Below are 14,490 nucleotides of genomic sequence, written 5' to 3'. Positions count from 1 at the left end.
ATACAAATACAGTCTGTAACTTACATGCTTGTATAACTGGAGATCATGTTTACAATGTGGCACTGAAAACCAGCAGCTAGCCTTTAAAAAGAGAATGTCAATATTTGTGCTTTGTAGACACTTCCTGTACAGTCATATTGCACATAACTGATGCAGGCATTATGTAACTGGAACACACCAAGCCCCAATCTGTGCTGTTCTCTCTCTCAAGGACATGCTATGCATATATTAATCTGTGATGCTTGATATGTGTGGATGACGTTATTAATTAGTTATTATTAGATAACTTTATCTTACACATCACAATTTGAATTTGAAAAAAAGGCCAGACATACAAAATGCAGGTGAGATCAAGAAACCCCATGGCTTTATAAAAACATTTCACCACAAGAAAGAGAGAAAAACATCAACATGACAAACAGCGGTGAATTGGACACAGAAACCAAATGACTAACCCTAACCCTCAACACAGAGGAGGTGCAAAATGCATATGCCTAAATAGCAAGTAAGGGACGTAAATTAAAAAAAAAAAACAGGTTCTCTTCTTGCTTTTCTTCTTCTTGGCTTTGGAAGGGAGTTTCTCAAGTTCACAGATATTTATTGGACATTCTAGACAATAGGAATGACATAATATGAATTCCCCTTTAATAATGCTAGTGCCATGTAGAAATATGAACACTGTCCATCATTACCACAAGGTGACACTGTTCTTTATGAGCAAACAGAGGTAACAAAATGTACAATGTAGCACTTTACATTCAAATGTAGCTTGTTTTATATTTACAAAACAGTCTGAAGCTAGAAGCTGGCCTTTCATAATTTAATAAACAATATTACACAGGCTCTGTTGACTGTGCATGCATCATAGACATCAAATATTAATTTAAAAAAATTACATTCGCATACATTTTACCCAATAGCATGTCACATATATACATTGCAGTGAGGCTAAGAAAAGGTGAAAGAATAAACATAAACAAAAGTCAACCTGGATTATATCAAAAAACAAACTTTCCAACAATTAACTACTTGGCTCTTATTTAGACAACTATTATAAGTATGTCAGTGCTATCTCCCTGAATTATAATGCCTTTGCATGAATAAAGTAAGTGATAAAGTTCCTTAATTTTACTGCTTGTTAAGTATTTATGTTTAACTCTGGTTTATTTCCTGTTTTTATTTATGTGAAGCAAGTTCCAATCTGTCATTGTATCACGACACCTCCTATTGAAACATTGTCACCCTGTTACTGTTTATATAGTGATTTACTGGATGACTATGCAAACATAGCCCACCTCAGCGTCAAATTCTTCAAAAATGTGCCAGTCTACCCAAAATTGATATGGTAAAATACATTTCTGATTGTATCTTTACAGTTTATTCATTATTCAGTTTATCATGGATTAAATTTTCCCCATTTCTGAAGTAAGTTACAAAGTGCTGAAGAACAAAGCAAAACATTTCAACAATCAGGATAATAATAATAATAATAAATATAATAATAATAATAAGCATTATTTTATGAATTAAAAGCATTAGTTTTCAGAGTTTTCAGTTCTGTCTTAGAAGAGGATCCATAATTTGTTAATTGTATCTCCTCAACCAAATTGGCACAACCAAATTGTCTTTAATCTTCATTTATGTGTCTATGGCTTCACTTCTGTATAAAGGGAGTTAAAAGCTCTGTAATGTAAGTGGGTACCAAGCCATACTGATTTAAAATGAATCACACTGGGACGGTTACTTGGTCATGACCGATGTGAAGCACCGGGTTAGGGTTAGGGTTACGACCTGAGTGCTTTTAACCATCTCATGTGCTTGTATGCGTCCTGAAACAATTTCAGAAATGTGTCACACTGTGGCCTACTTGTGGTTTTTTTTTACATTTTGGGTGGCAGAACGTTCAATGCTGTTTACAGGTACAAAAGGGACTGTTCGCTTCCTGTCACTGGACCAGATTGCTTGTCGTCTGTTTCCACGTCACATCTGTTTCCCACACTTCATTTGGGCGTTACTATGAGTGGTGTGGTAAAGATCATACTCAGGCATACTGCATCCCCACCTATTACTCTTAGGGGACACATAGTATACCTATCTACCAACCTATTGACGCATAATTCAATCATAATGGGTGGTAGAATCACAGAATCCTCTCCTCTGCAAAAACTACACCACTGCTGCCTATCAGGTTTCACTACTCTTTCAAAACTTAAAACCTAAAGATGAGTGAGATCTTCGCATGACTTGCTCAGACCTCTGATGTGCTAAAGGTGGGCCTTCGGCTGGTCATGGACGACCTGAATGTTTTTTTGGTGCTCCTCACCTCGTGGGCGATGAAGTAGTAACACAGAGCGTCCAGGCAGCAGGTGATGTTGGCCAGGCACATAGCTATCTGTATGAACAGGCTGATCCTGGTCTTCGTGCCGCAGTCCTCGATCACATCTTGCCGCACCTGGGGTGATATGAGCGAAACAGAAATTAGAAACAGAATGCGCACATCCCTTTCAGCTCAGAAAAACACTAGAGTTAGTACAGCAGTGTGAATTCTTGCTTTGTGGCTTTGTGTCTTATTGTCAGGATATTTTGAAGATGATCTCTACATGCATCTGATTTCCTTGCTCCATCATGCTTTTTTTTCCCCCCTCCCTTGCGCTAGATTTTTCAGTCATGTTACACTGCTCCACACATGTTACACGGCAGTACTTGTTAGTTCTGTCCTGATGCCTGTACTTGTCACTTTTTGTAAATGAACACCAGACAAGACCAGAGTTTCTTCCTTATTATTTGCAGTCCCCCATTGTTATTACCTCAACCTATATCAGACTCAGAATCAGATTTATATTCGCCAGGTACATTTTCACATATTAGGAATTTGACTTGGTGAGGTTGGTGCAGTGCAATAAACAGACATTTAGACAGACAAACAAGCAGCAATCAAGCTTTACAAATAGAATTTAAATATCAAATGTCAGAGACAAATTAAAGAAAGAAGAGATTCCTGAAAATATATACAGAAGTGGGGCTTTTTTTTTTTACAAGGGCTAGTAAGTTGCATTCAGTGTATGATTGTTTTCTTTATTATTCTCAAAGTCACTTCTGTTTAAGTGGGGTTTTTTTTCATGACACATAATGTAAAATGCACTCTATAGGTAAATTTAAGCTGCAAGTGATTAATCTCACCAGGAACTGCAGCAGTATGGCCAGGTGGCTGGGGGTGAAGGGCAGCAAGAAGGCACACAGGCTGCTGTAGATGATCTTCACGCAGGCCTTGCTCTTGGAGCTGTGCTGTCCAGACTTCTTAAGCACCCAGATGGTCTGGACCGAACAGCAGACCAGCACCAGCGCAGGCACCAGGAACCCAAACACCTCCAGGCAGATGATTACCACTGGGCTCCAGCCTTTCTCTGAGAAGGCGTGGAAGCAGTGGAAGTCCCTCTGCTCAGTCTCCCTGAAGCGGGAGATTGTTGAAGAGATCGCCACCAGCACCAGCAGCCAGACCACCACACAGGTCATCAGGGCCACTTTAGGTGAGCGCAGCTGCTTGGCTTTGAACGGGTGTCGGATAGCCACCCAGCGGTCCACGGCGATGCACATGATGGTATAAATGCTGCCGTATATCCCGACAAAATACAGGCTCTCTAAGAAGGAGCAGAGCAGGCGAAGGTGGGAAGGCCACAGGTGGTTAGTGGCGTGCATTTTGAAGGGCAGGGGCAAGAGGAGGAGCATGTCCATCAGAGCCAAGTTGGTCATGTAGATGGTCGACTCGGTCCATTTGCGAAGGAAGACACAGAACACCAGCAGTGCCATGACGTTCAGAACCATACCGCACAGGAATATGGGTAAGTAGATCACCAGCTCCAGGTATTTCATCAGGTGGTCCACCTCCTCAAATGAACAGTTGCTCATCATGGTGCTGTTGAAGAGAAAAATGTTGACTTGTTGGATTTGAACAGCTGACATTTGATCATTGCCAATTCTGTACTGGAATTTCTGAGCTGAAATTGCACAAACTCTCTTTCTTTTTCACACACAACCACCAGCATAGTGTGCCACCATACGAAACCGCCTTTCTCAGTTGTGTGGGTTCAGTAGCTGTGTGCTCATTTCTTTTGTTCCTAGTTTCTAATGTGAGAAGCCCTGAATGTCACAACAAGTGCAAATGTAACAAAGAAAATATACACATATATTTACTTAATATATTTAAAGTAAAAACATGGATTGTTGTGTCATTCATTTTTCATATGCAATTCATTCACATATTAACATTTCAAATTCTAGAACCTTTAACAATTGCAGATAAATGTAACTTTATTTTAGTTTATTTGCACATATTAAAACAAATAAACAAATAATATATTTACATAATAATTAAAAAAATAACAATACATTTAGAGAATTAAAGAAAGAAAGGGAAAGAAATGTACATGAGCAGATGAGGTAAAAAGCCTAAGATGAGCTTATATCAAAACATTGAGAGTTTAACACTATAACACTATAACTCTCTGACTTACACTGTGGAAAATATGAAATATAATTATATGATGGTGCCCTTACCTCACAGCTGCCAGTCCATTAGTACAACAGTCAGTCTGTCTGTCTGCTTGTCCGCGCTGTGCCAGACACACTTCTGCTTTCTCAAGCACTGGGTTTTCTATCACCACTTCCTGAGTCATGATACAGATATGCATGTTTGTACAGATATACGTGACACCAGTCGAAGCCCACAAATGTAAGGTAAAGGTAAGTAGGTATAAAGGCTTTTAAAAGACGTACATACATAATTACCACAAACTGCCATGATAGTGGATTTTGTTTGTATTTGTGAACACTTTTGTAAGCAAGATAGCAAGATAAGCAAGATAATGTTGTTGGCTGCATGCTGTGGCCTTCTCTTCTCATCCCAACAGAGCATTTATGGAGGATTTGATTCATTATAGTGGATTTCCACCTCTATAATAGAAATGGTCGCTCACAACCTATAATGCTATTAGTGACCTTTCCCTCTTGAATATAAGTGGTACAAACCTGTCAACATTACCAAAATTAGTGTTGGATTTCCACTATTTTTACCATATTCTGTATGTGGTGAAGAGCACAACCCTATGTTAGGACAGAGAAATACGTGAAAACATATATGAAGAATAGGATTGGATCTGATGAGTTCATATTTGTATGCATTGTCTTTCTACTGTATATGTTGAGGACTAATTTGTTTATGAACACTCATGTTAGTATCAATTGTCTTGATGTAAAATATATATTGAAAGAATAAAATCAGTCTAGTAGTGATTATTATACATTATTTAACATGAGATGAGATGAACATCAATATTAAAAATCTTGTTTTTATTAGTATTAATATTAGTGTTGGTGGTATTAATATAATTTCAAAGGAAATCAGTAACTGAAAGAGAGCTCAACCCAACTCTGCTGTAAATGTCATTGTCTAACTTCCTATTTCATTTATGTGTCTCATTATAAAGTGCTGACGCTCTCAAAGATGGCTTTTCATTTGAGCAGGCTGTGAATATCATCATTATCGGTTACACAGACCTTACTGTCAGATTTAACAACAGATTCAAGACCTTTATCTTTTCAGTCTGCCGTGTCTATGTGAGAGTCTGCAGGAGCAGATTTGCAGTGATTGTGTTTGAGGGTTTCCTGGTTTCGGGTGGTGAATGGCATGACCGTATTTGCACAGTGGGACTGAAGCTGCCTCAGACTCATGTAGGCCAACAATAAAATGCAAATGGAAAATGAACATGGCCAAGTCTTGTGGTGATGGTCTTTGTGAAGCACATTATGAACTGACAGTGGCACATTTCACTTAGCATAATTATGTGAAATGTTACTTTCATCCATAATGTAAAGTCCTGCCACCTAGTGTTTAGAATCACTATGACAGGTTTAGGCCAGTCTCTCTCTGTACTGGTAAGGATCAAAGTAAATCTCTCCTCACCTAATATTACATCGTCCGCTATAAATATTACTCTGTTCTCTATAGTCACTGAGTAATGATGTTCAAAAGCCACATGGAAATCAAAGACATTTGGCACTGATTTATTGGATTTATTTATTCCACATAAATGTCAAAAACTTAATTGGGCAGTGATATCACTATGGAAACATATATTTGTATGGCAGATTGTTGAGGCCACTGAGGCATACAGAAAATGGCAGTATTTCCAAAAGACAGATAAAACAATCATACCAAGTACACCCCCTGCCCCACACCCAGCAAATAAAACAACAAAAAACTATAAACACTCACTTGAGCGCACACACACATCCATCCATCCTCTCTTTCTACCCTAACTTAATATTTGCTCTGCAGCTAAAACAAACGAACCAACTACCCTGTTTACATTCATTGAAGAAGCCTGCCTTTTCTTCTTTTTAAAAAAAATGTTTTCTTCTTATTTTGTCTCTACAAATGTTTGTACAAATGGAGCAAAATAAATGGTAACACCAAGGGAACATTTGGGAAATTATTCTGGCATAAAATAAAATGTGGAAATGAGGAATATATTCTGTGTAGGTACGTGAATCTGAAATATCTGTCTTGTTGAATGGGGAAAGTGAGAAATACACTACCAAAATGGATGTGATGAGCAAATACCTTCACCATGGGATACACTTTCTCATGCACACACACTCCATGTAGAAATAAAAGCAAACGCATCCAGGATACATCACAACAAAACTCTCAAGACAAAAAAAAAAAAAAAAACTATAAGAAAGGAAACTCTACTCACATCTACAAACAGATCACAAAGCTGGACAAACATTTTGGACTCAGATGTAATATCAACAAAAGAAAATCACAAGTAAGGAATAGCTAAAAAAACAAAATATGACATGGCTATACTACGATTTACACTGGAAGAACCAGCCAGTTTCTAACATTGTACCCTTAGTTACAAGTGGACAAGTGTGAGCAATTAGAGTATGTTTACAGGGGAAAATAGTCTGAAGAGCAACTGATGTTTCTCAGTTAATTCTTATGGACAAAGGGACCTGCCACATTTTTCAGCATCCACAGTGGAGCAAAAGATGCACTCCTACTCATCCTTGTAAGAGAGAGAGAGAGAGAGAGAGGGAGAGAGAGAGAGAGAGAGAGAGAGAGAGAGAGACAGAGAGAGAGACAGAGAGACAGAGGAGATAGGAAGCATTCACTCTAGGAGGCGGTGAACTTTCTGAGTGTGATAACGATGAGGGCCAGGAGGACAGATGCTCCCAGGAAGACTGCTATAACGATGGCTGTGATGGCCCCCGGCCCCAGAACTCCTGCACACACACACACACACACACACACACACACACACACACACACACAGAGGGAACTTTCATTATTTGAATGCTTAAATGGACACACACAGAGTGAACACATGCAGTAGATGTTTCTTTTGCATAATGGGTAGTCTTGGAAAACATGCATATAATTGAAAGTTAAAGGTGCAATAAGTTAGATTTGGACCATAATATATCTGCGGGGGGGGGTTTGATAAGAGTTGGTGATCAATACCAATGACTCAACTATTACTTTGCCTGGTTGCTGAGATTTCTGGCTTTTAAAATTCACTTCCCAGCCAGTACTCCCTACCCTCCCACCTACTCTCATTTTCAGCTGCTCAGTGATGGAGGACGGTGCTGCCAAGGAGCTGCCAGCGTCAGAAGATACTAAAAAGCAGTATTATCACTACAGTATTTTGCATCGTGACATATTACCTCCTCACATACAGACATTTCTGTTGGATTTCTGCTCTAATTAGCCAGGTTACTAATTTCTATTTTGAAAATGTGACTTTATTATTTGCACAATTCTTTATTAATTTGCCTCATTATTTACTTTATGCTCCTTTATAAGTACAGGTAAACAGATTGATTGTTAGTCTGTCAGACATTTTTCAAGTTTTACCTTCCTCCTCATCCATGGCCTGGGAGTGTGTGGAGTCCTCATAGTCGTAGGTGAAGGATCGCTCCGTCATGTCCTGGAAGGGGTCTTTGGTGGTGACATCATAGGCTCCTCCTCCGGACACTGTGTCCTGGTTGTCCCCCTGGAGAGTTGGAGCAGGGTCTGCGACTGTCTCTGGGGAAGAAGAAAAAAACACACAGAACAGTGTTGTGCTTCTTTTAAAACGGTTTATCTAGAGCCAGTCATCAAATAACAAAATCATTTGATCTCTGCACTGACTGAAAAACAAACGCACATCAATTTATTTCTAAAAAACCTGGGAAGAAGGTTTGAGAACACTGACTGTCTGCTGTGCCGTATCAACTTACTGTGTGTTTATGTAAGGCAGTAATTTTACCGAGGAGGTGCGTGGCCTTGCTAATGGCCCTGTTTGCCTTCTCTCTGGACAGTGAGGCCTTGGGGATGCAGGGCTACATACATGGCCCAGTCTTTGATGACTAACAACCTCTCTCTGTCTCACTGGCTTAACGGCTCAGGCCGGGGTATAAGGATGTCTTTGTAGAGGATGAACATTTTGTCCACAGGAGCTACAGGTAGCCCCTGCCTACGTGCTCAGCTCTCTAAATCTCTTTTCTCTATTCTATATGGGTTCGCCCAAGCTCGTTGATAAAATGCTCCAGACGACAAAGGACTTTACCAAGGGTTTGGGCAATTATTTCTGTAAAATATGTTGCAATAAGACAGGAGACGATACAAGATTGCAAAAGTTGGATTGAGCAAAAAGTTGATGGCCTTCGCATGACCTCGCGCTTATTTCACATCTTGCACAGTCAGTAAAGACAACTGTGTGATGTGAACAACTAATCTGTGTGCGGGACATACCCAGTTCCACATGTTAAACAGTGGACCAGATAGGTTTTAGTACAAAAAGCCCATAGAGCAGGCAGTGTTTGGCGAGCATGCCTGTAGCTCAGTTTCTACACAACTACTCCTCTACCATCTGTACTCTCGTCCTCTGCCAATCTATCCTCTGTTCTCCTCCTACCATCCCAATTTGTCCTTCACCTACATTCCTCCCATCTGAGAGACTTTTCACACCTCCACAATAGCCATAGAAACAGGGCTTACTTCTCTTTCTAGGCCACATTTCTGACTTTAGGTAAGACTGGCTTCTGGAAATGCTAAACGAAAAGTCTAAACTACCACGTTTGAGTCAAACGATCCTGAAATCGTGATCCTGGCTGTCTCTCCAGTAAGTGGACAGCTGTACAACTTCGCTTTTGAAATCCAAAGGAACAGGGGAAAATTTGATCCCGATCTCCCCAGAAAAACAAACTCTTCACACACAAGCCCACCCATTCACACACTCACTGATTCACTCATCCTACCCTCACGCTTCGCATACCAACAAAACCATACGCCAAACATATTTACACCCAGCTTATTTAATGTGCACCCTACATATTTACTTTGTAGCCTCTGACGCCTGCTCTAAACTCCCTCACCTTACTTCACATCTTTCTCTATTGCTCCTTTTTCATTTTTATCTAATCCTTATTAAAGACTCACACAATTTTAAGTGTCTCTAATGCAGTGCAAATCATCAAACACAATAACCAAGAAACCAATGAACAGACATAATCTTAGGAGCTCGATGGCACCATGTTAGCTGTGTTCTTCTCAACAATATCATATCACAAACTACAATCCTGATCACTCTGATATGCAGTTCTAATGTAACATGCTAGTATTTTGATGCTGCTGTGTTGATTCTGTGTAGTGCGCAGCTTCCTGTCCTGCTGGCTGAAGGTATGGAGGCCTGGGCCTCTGGCCAGCACCGCCATCAATGAGGCCTTCAGCCGAGGGCACAAAAGGCCGCTTGTGCGGTCATGGAGGGCGGCGGGCTGCAACCAGTAACAACCGGCCAGGCCCAAACCAGGCACCGGCTGGGCACTGGATGTCAAACAAACTTGTTTATTAAATAGTCTCTGTGTGTAAAGGTTGTACCTTCTGGACAGCTTGATTTAATGAGAAGACAAAAAAATAACATGATGTTTTTCCATTGGTGTTTGTTTCCTCTTCAAGGAGGGGTTTGCTTGTGCTCGTAATTTCCGTTAATGGAATTAACATAACTGAAGCCTCTAGAAAAATCTTTGTTATCCTTCTAACATCGTCTCAACCAACACCCTTCCACTAGGTTACACTTTCTGAAGAAATGAGTCGACCTGTCAATCAACTGACCCTCCTCTTCCACTGCACATGGTTCCAGACATGTAAAAACATGGCAGACAGTAGGAAAGGCTGCTTGCAGAGACTAAAAACACAGACAGCCATTTGTTTGTAGCTTGGGCCTGTCCAGTCAGGATTTCACACCAGCCAGAGAGATGACAAAGCGTGCAAACGGGTGTGTGTGAAAACCAGCCTGCCCCGGCATCGAGGGGGCGAGCAACCCACCCCAAATATGGCAATGGTGGTGCCTGTGTCCTTGCCTCACCCCCTTTCACTTCCACAGGTTGAGATGGCCTTTCACTCCCAGACCCTCTAACATAACATTTAACAAATGGCCAGTGTTTAAAGGCTTTATGCTGGTAATGACCAACACAGTCAAACAAGAGGAAGGGGGTTCAGTGTAGAGACGCTTGCTATTACTAGTCTCCATTTCCGGTTACAACACTGACGGTGAGCCCCTTCTCATTTATCATTCTCATCTCGCTCATACTGTAAAGGACAGGATTGGAGGTGTGAGTCATCTTGGCAAGTGTGACAGGTTGTGTGTCTCACACTTGATCAGATCAGCCACTTTGAGGAAGATCAGAGGGAGAGAGAGAGCGAGAGAGTGAGTAACTGTCACATTGTGATAACTGAGCTTCTCATTTTGACTCTTCTGGCTTTGTTTCTCATGCTGAGTCAACAATTGGGGTTGCGTGTCATGCTGATCCAGTCACCCGGTTGTGGTCAACATGGGTGGCTCTGTTTCAAAACAACATGTAGGCCCACATGTCATCCACGTCACTTACAACAGCCATGTTGATGATTAGCTGGGACTGTAGTGGAGTCTCACATTGTGCAGCCAAATAACACTCACATCTTCATGAACAAGTCTATTGGCTATGTTTAATGTTAATTCTGCCCCAGAATATGCTTTTCTGTTAGGTTATCTTTGTACCTGACGGCAGCCTAGAAAGCAAACTAGTTAAGAAAGGCTGATGATGGTATAGTTAATGGTATTCAATAACTTCTCAGACAAATATTCATCTAGCCAGTTATAAAGATGTTTCTAAACTGTGTATCCATGGCTGTTGAGAGGCAGTAAAAATAATACAAAACCCCCCATTTGTTTCTGCAACAATCCACCTCAAAATTGCACAATCCAAAGCAAGAGGAGACCGCAAGATATTTTGGGAAACCTGCCTAGATGTAGGAAAGTCATGTGTTTGAAGGCCTGACGTGGCTTTTAGGTCAAAGCCTTGTTACAGTGACAGTAGTCTAGTGTCCCGTGTAAAGGTGACAGTTCTCAACCTGTTATATTTCTGTCGCCCCGCCGCCCTGCTCACCCCTGCTCTGACCTCTGGGCCTGAGAGCTGCTCCACTGTGTGTGTTGGTTGTTTCCAACTCTCTAACAATCCCTGGCTTTGTGGATTCACCTCCTTTCCCAAGACTTTTCTCAAATTTATCAGAGGTGTCACACAGAGGGAGTAGGAAACACAGGGAGAGAAAGTGAAAGAAAGAAGGATGGAAATAAAGAAGGAAGGAGAGAAAGAAAGAAAAAAGAAAAAACAAAGAGACAAAGAGTGGAGGTGAATGACATGAGAGTGTTGATAGAGATCTCTCCTCATGTTTATCAGCCTACTCTTAAACCACATTCACACAGATGCTGGGAACCTGTTGAAGTTTGATGTAAATAGTTCCACACCAAGAAAAATGTTCACAAATCACTTAAATCTTTGCTTGAGTCGGTGAATATTCAGTTTCAGACCAATTGCAAACATCGGGGCATTATGAAAGCGACTGAGTCATCCTGTTGGTCAAAGAGCAGCTTTCAGAGCTCAGAACTTCCACTAGCTTCAACAACTGCATCATTTAGATCAGAACGCTCACATCCAGGCCTGTGTGTATGGAACAGAGTGGGAGAATGACACGTATACACACACACACACACCTCAGGCATTAATACGCTGAGGACCAAAAATTACATAGAGCATACAGCATGGCAAGTTACCGACACCTTAGTGGCCCAAGATGAATTTCAAGCATCAAGAGTAAAAATACCGTAAACCTGCCCATTCCAAGTTGTTCCACAAATTAAAGGAAACAACTTTATAGTGCAAAGATCAGCAGCAATTCAAATTCATGCCTCATTTTTCTGTGGCGAGAGGCAGTGACTTTGTTGGCAACTCTTGACATAATTTGCTGAGAAGCTATTTTCCTCACATCATGCCGAATAGCTGTGCACTTTACAAACCTCTTTCCAGTTTTCCAAACCCTTAACCTGTTTAAGTTTGACAACCAGATGCAACGTGTGTAAATCAGACATTTTGGTCTTATGGGAAACATTCTAACTTGCTCACTCTTCCATTTCTGCAAACTAGTTTCTTCCATTTCTACGCACAAGCAGAGAAACTCGTATGCTTGTCACCATGCCACACAAATCAGACAACTAGTCAGCAGACCCAAGGAGAGGCTTACCTGTGTGTACGGTGGTTACCAAGAGGCCTAGGAGCGCCAGGAGGAGGAATCTGCAGATACTACTGCTGTGAACCATGGTGCCTGGGAGGGATGAGCGAGAGAGAGCGCAGCGTCTCCAGAACTCCTCGAGCATGGACTTCAAACAAGCACTGACCCTGGGAGAGGAGTAAGAGAAGAGTATGGAAGAGTGCAGGAGGGAGGGAAGGAGGGATGGATGGAGGGAGGGAGGGAGGGAGAAAGGTAGGCAGTAGTAGGGTGAGAGAAGGGGCGGGGCTAGGTGTACAGAGAGCTGTCTGGACAGTGTGGACTTTGTGAGCACATCATCACAGGGCCCACCCACTCCATATTCCTCTGACCACATACTTGGGTGGGTGGGGGGGTAAACATTCTGTAGCCACTGACCTTGGTCGGGTCAAATCACAAAGATCTCTGCTGGACCCCCTTTACTATGCAAACTTCTGGATCATGACGCATCAGAGGAGAAGGAACGTCTCCGATGGCAAACAAAAATTAAAGAAGGGAGAGAGGAAAATGATGATGATAGCAATGTGATGCTTTACTGACCTGTCACTCAAGTCAGAGATCAAGGTCTGCTTAAGAACAGTTTCCCCCCAAAGCTTGTAGGGACTCACTGCATTGCACTTAGCACACTTCAGCAGGGCAGATGCTTGCCAACATGGGAGGCTTGTAGCCAGCACCTCTGGGTGAAGAACAGCCACCCTAGTCACTATGCTGCCCTGTCACACCTCTGACATTTGATATTCTCACCAGTTTCTTTCACCAAGTCTTCATACAGCCTCTACTAGGCTGACCTGGCATGGTGACGACCCCGCTGCACGCTTGGAGATCTATGGTGCTGCTCCTTATTATGAGAAAATTGGTGGGTTACATTTCTTCTTTCTGGATACAAAAGCCTGACTGATCTGTGTACATGTATACAATCGAATGGCAATTTGATAATCTTTACTACCTGAAAAAGATTGAGAGTTGTCAACCTGGAAGACTACATATTTGTTACAGCTACATGGATATCTGCTCTGAATGTCAATGTTATCCACTTCATGGGACAAACTGTGTACATGGAGAGGAAAAGTGCTAGTAACAAATCTATGCACTGCATATCAGTGGAAAGAAGGCATGTGATGTAGTTACTCCTCGTTTTCCATGAGTTGTATACTTCAATGTATCCTCATATTGGCTAGGCACTGTCAAGTAAGCCATACCTTTTTTGCATGATAATTACTCTTCAAAGCAACAAATTTGCAATATAGGAAACAGCCACCAAGCAACAGCTACATAAATTGTATGTGCATTGGGATGGAACACTTCTCCAGAATTTTGGCAAAATTCCCAAACTTTTCAACACTTGGAAATGATAATTTTTCATTTCTGTATGTTTCCAGTCCTGCGCAGCAACACTGTAAAACTTGATTTATAGTAGTGTGACTAAGTGTATACATGGGCATCAAATGGATCTTACACTTTCATGGTTTTTCCAAATTGCTCATTCAGACACAGGTGTGAACAGCCCACACAACAGACTGTTTTATTTCATACCGCAATAAAAAAAGTATGACTCCAGCAGTTCATCATTTCCATATATTATAATACAGATGCAGAATTGAAAGTTTATTCTTTAAACAGCCTAGTATTTTACAAGAAATAGATAACTACTTGGAACTTTCGAACATGCCCTTAAAACAGGACATAAGTGGGCACGAATCCTTGGGTCCTACTTTGCCATCATCATTATCCATGAACACCCAGCAGAAAACAGGGAGGGAAAAGAGAAGGGAATTTAAGTGTTGGGGAAAACTTTCAATAAATAAAACAAAAACAATGGATATAATCTCTCTAACCATTCCCATTAACCCCAACACCACCCCGCC

At 41.2% G+C, this 14,490-nt stretch overlaps 2 protein-coding genes across 2 annotated transcripts; both read right to left on the bottom strand.

Moving 5' to 3' along the window:
* Positions 1–345: 345 nt before the first annotated feature.
* Positions 346–4,629, bottom strand: LOC139656431 (G-protein coupled receptor 55). Its single transcript, XM_071534009.1, has 3 exons — positions 4,555–4,629; positions 3,181–3,913; positions 346–2,452 (listed from the first exon to the last, which is right to left on the bottom strand). The coding sequence occupies exons 2-3, from the start codon at positions 3,907–3,909 to the stop codon at positions 2,249–2,251; spliced, it is 933 nt and encodes a 310-aa protein (XP_071390110.1). The 5' UTR covers positions 3,910–3,913; positions 4,555–4,629; the 3' UTR covers positions 346–2,248.
* Positions 4,630–6,067: 1,438 nt separating this feature from the next.
* snorc (secondary ossification center associated regulator of chondrocyte maturation) lies at positions 6,068–12,743 on the bottom strand. The gene is made up of 3 exons (XM_071534017.1): positions 12,602–12,743; positions 7,919–8,089; positions 6,068–7,287 (listed from the first exon to the last, which is right to left on the bottom strand). Exons 1-3 carry the CDS (start codon positions 12,732–12,734, stop codon positions 7,178–7,180), a joined length of 414 nt encoding a protein of 137 aa, XP_071390118.1. The 5' UTR covers positions 12,735–12,743; the 3' UTR covers positions 6,068–7,177.
* Positions 12,744–14,490: the final 1,747 nt, after the last annotated feature.

The sequence above is a fragment of the Centroberyx affinis genome, unplaced genomic scaffold (genome assembly GCF_046629955.1).
Source record: "Centroberyx affinis isolate AG114_WGS23_722 - 3 ecotype Tasmania unplaced genomic scaffold, CSIRO-AGI_Caff_v1 ptg002475l_1, whole genome shotgun sequence".
NCBI lineage: Eukaryota > Metazoa > Chordata > Actinopteri > Beryciformes > Berycidae > Centroberyx > Centroberyx affinis.
The sequence above is the reverse complement of the archived record's forward strand: the minus strand, read 5'-3'. Positions and strand labels throughout refer to the sequence as shown.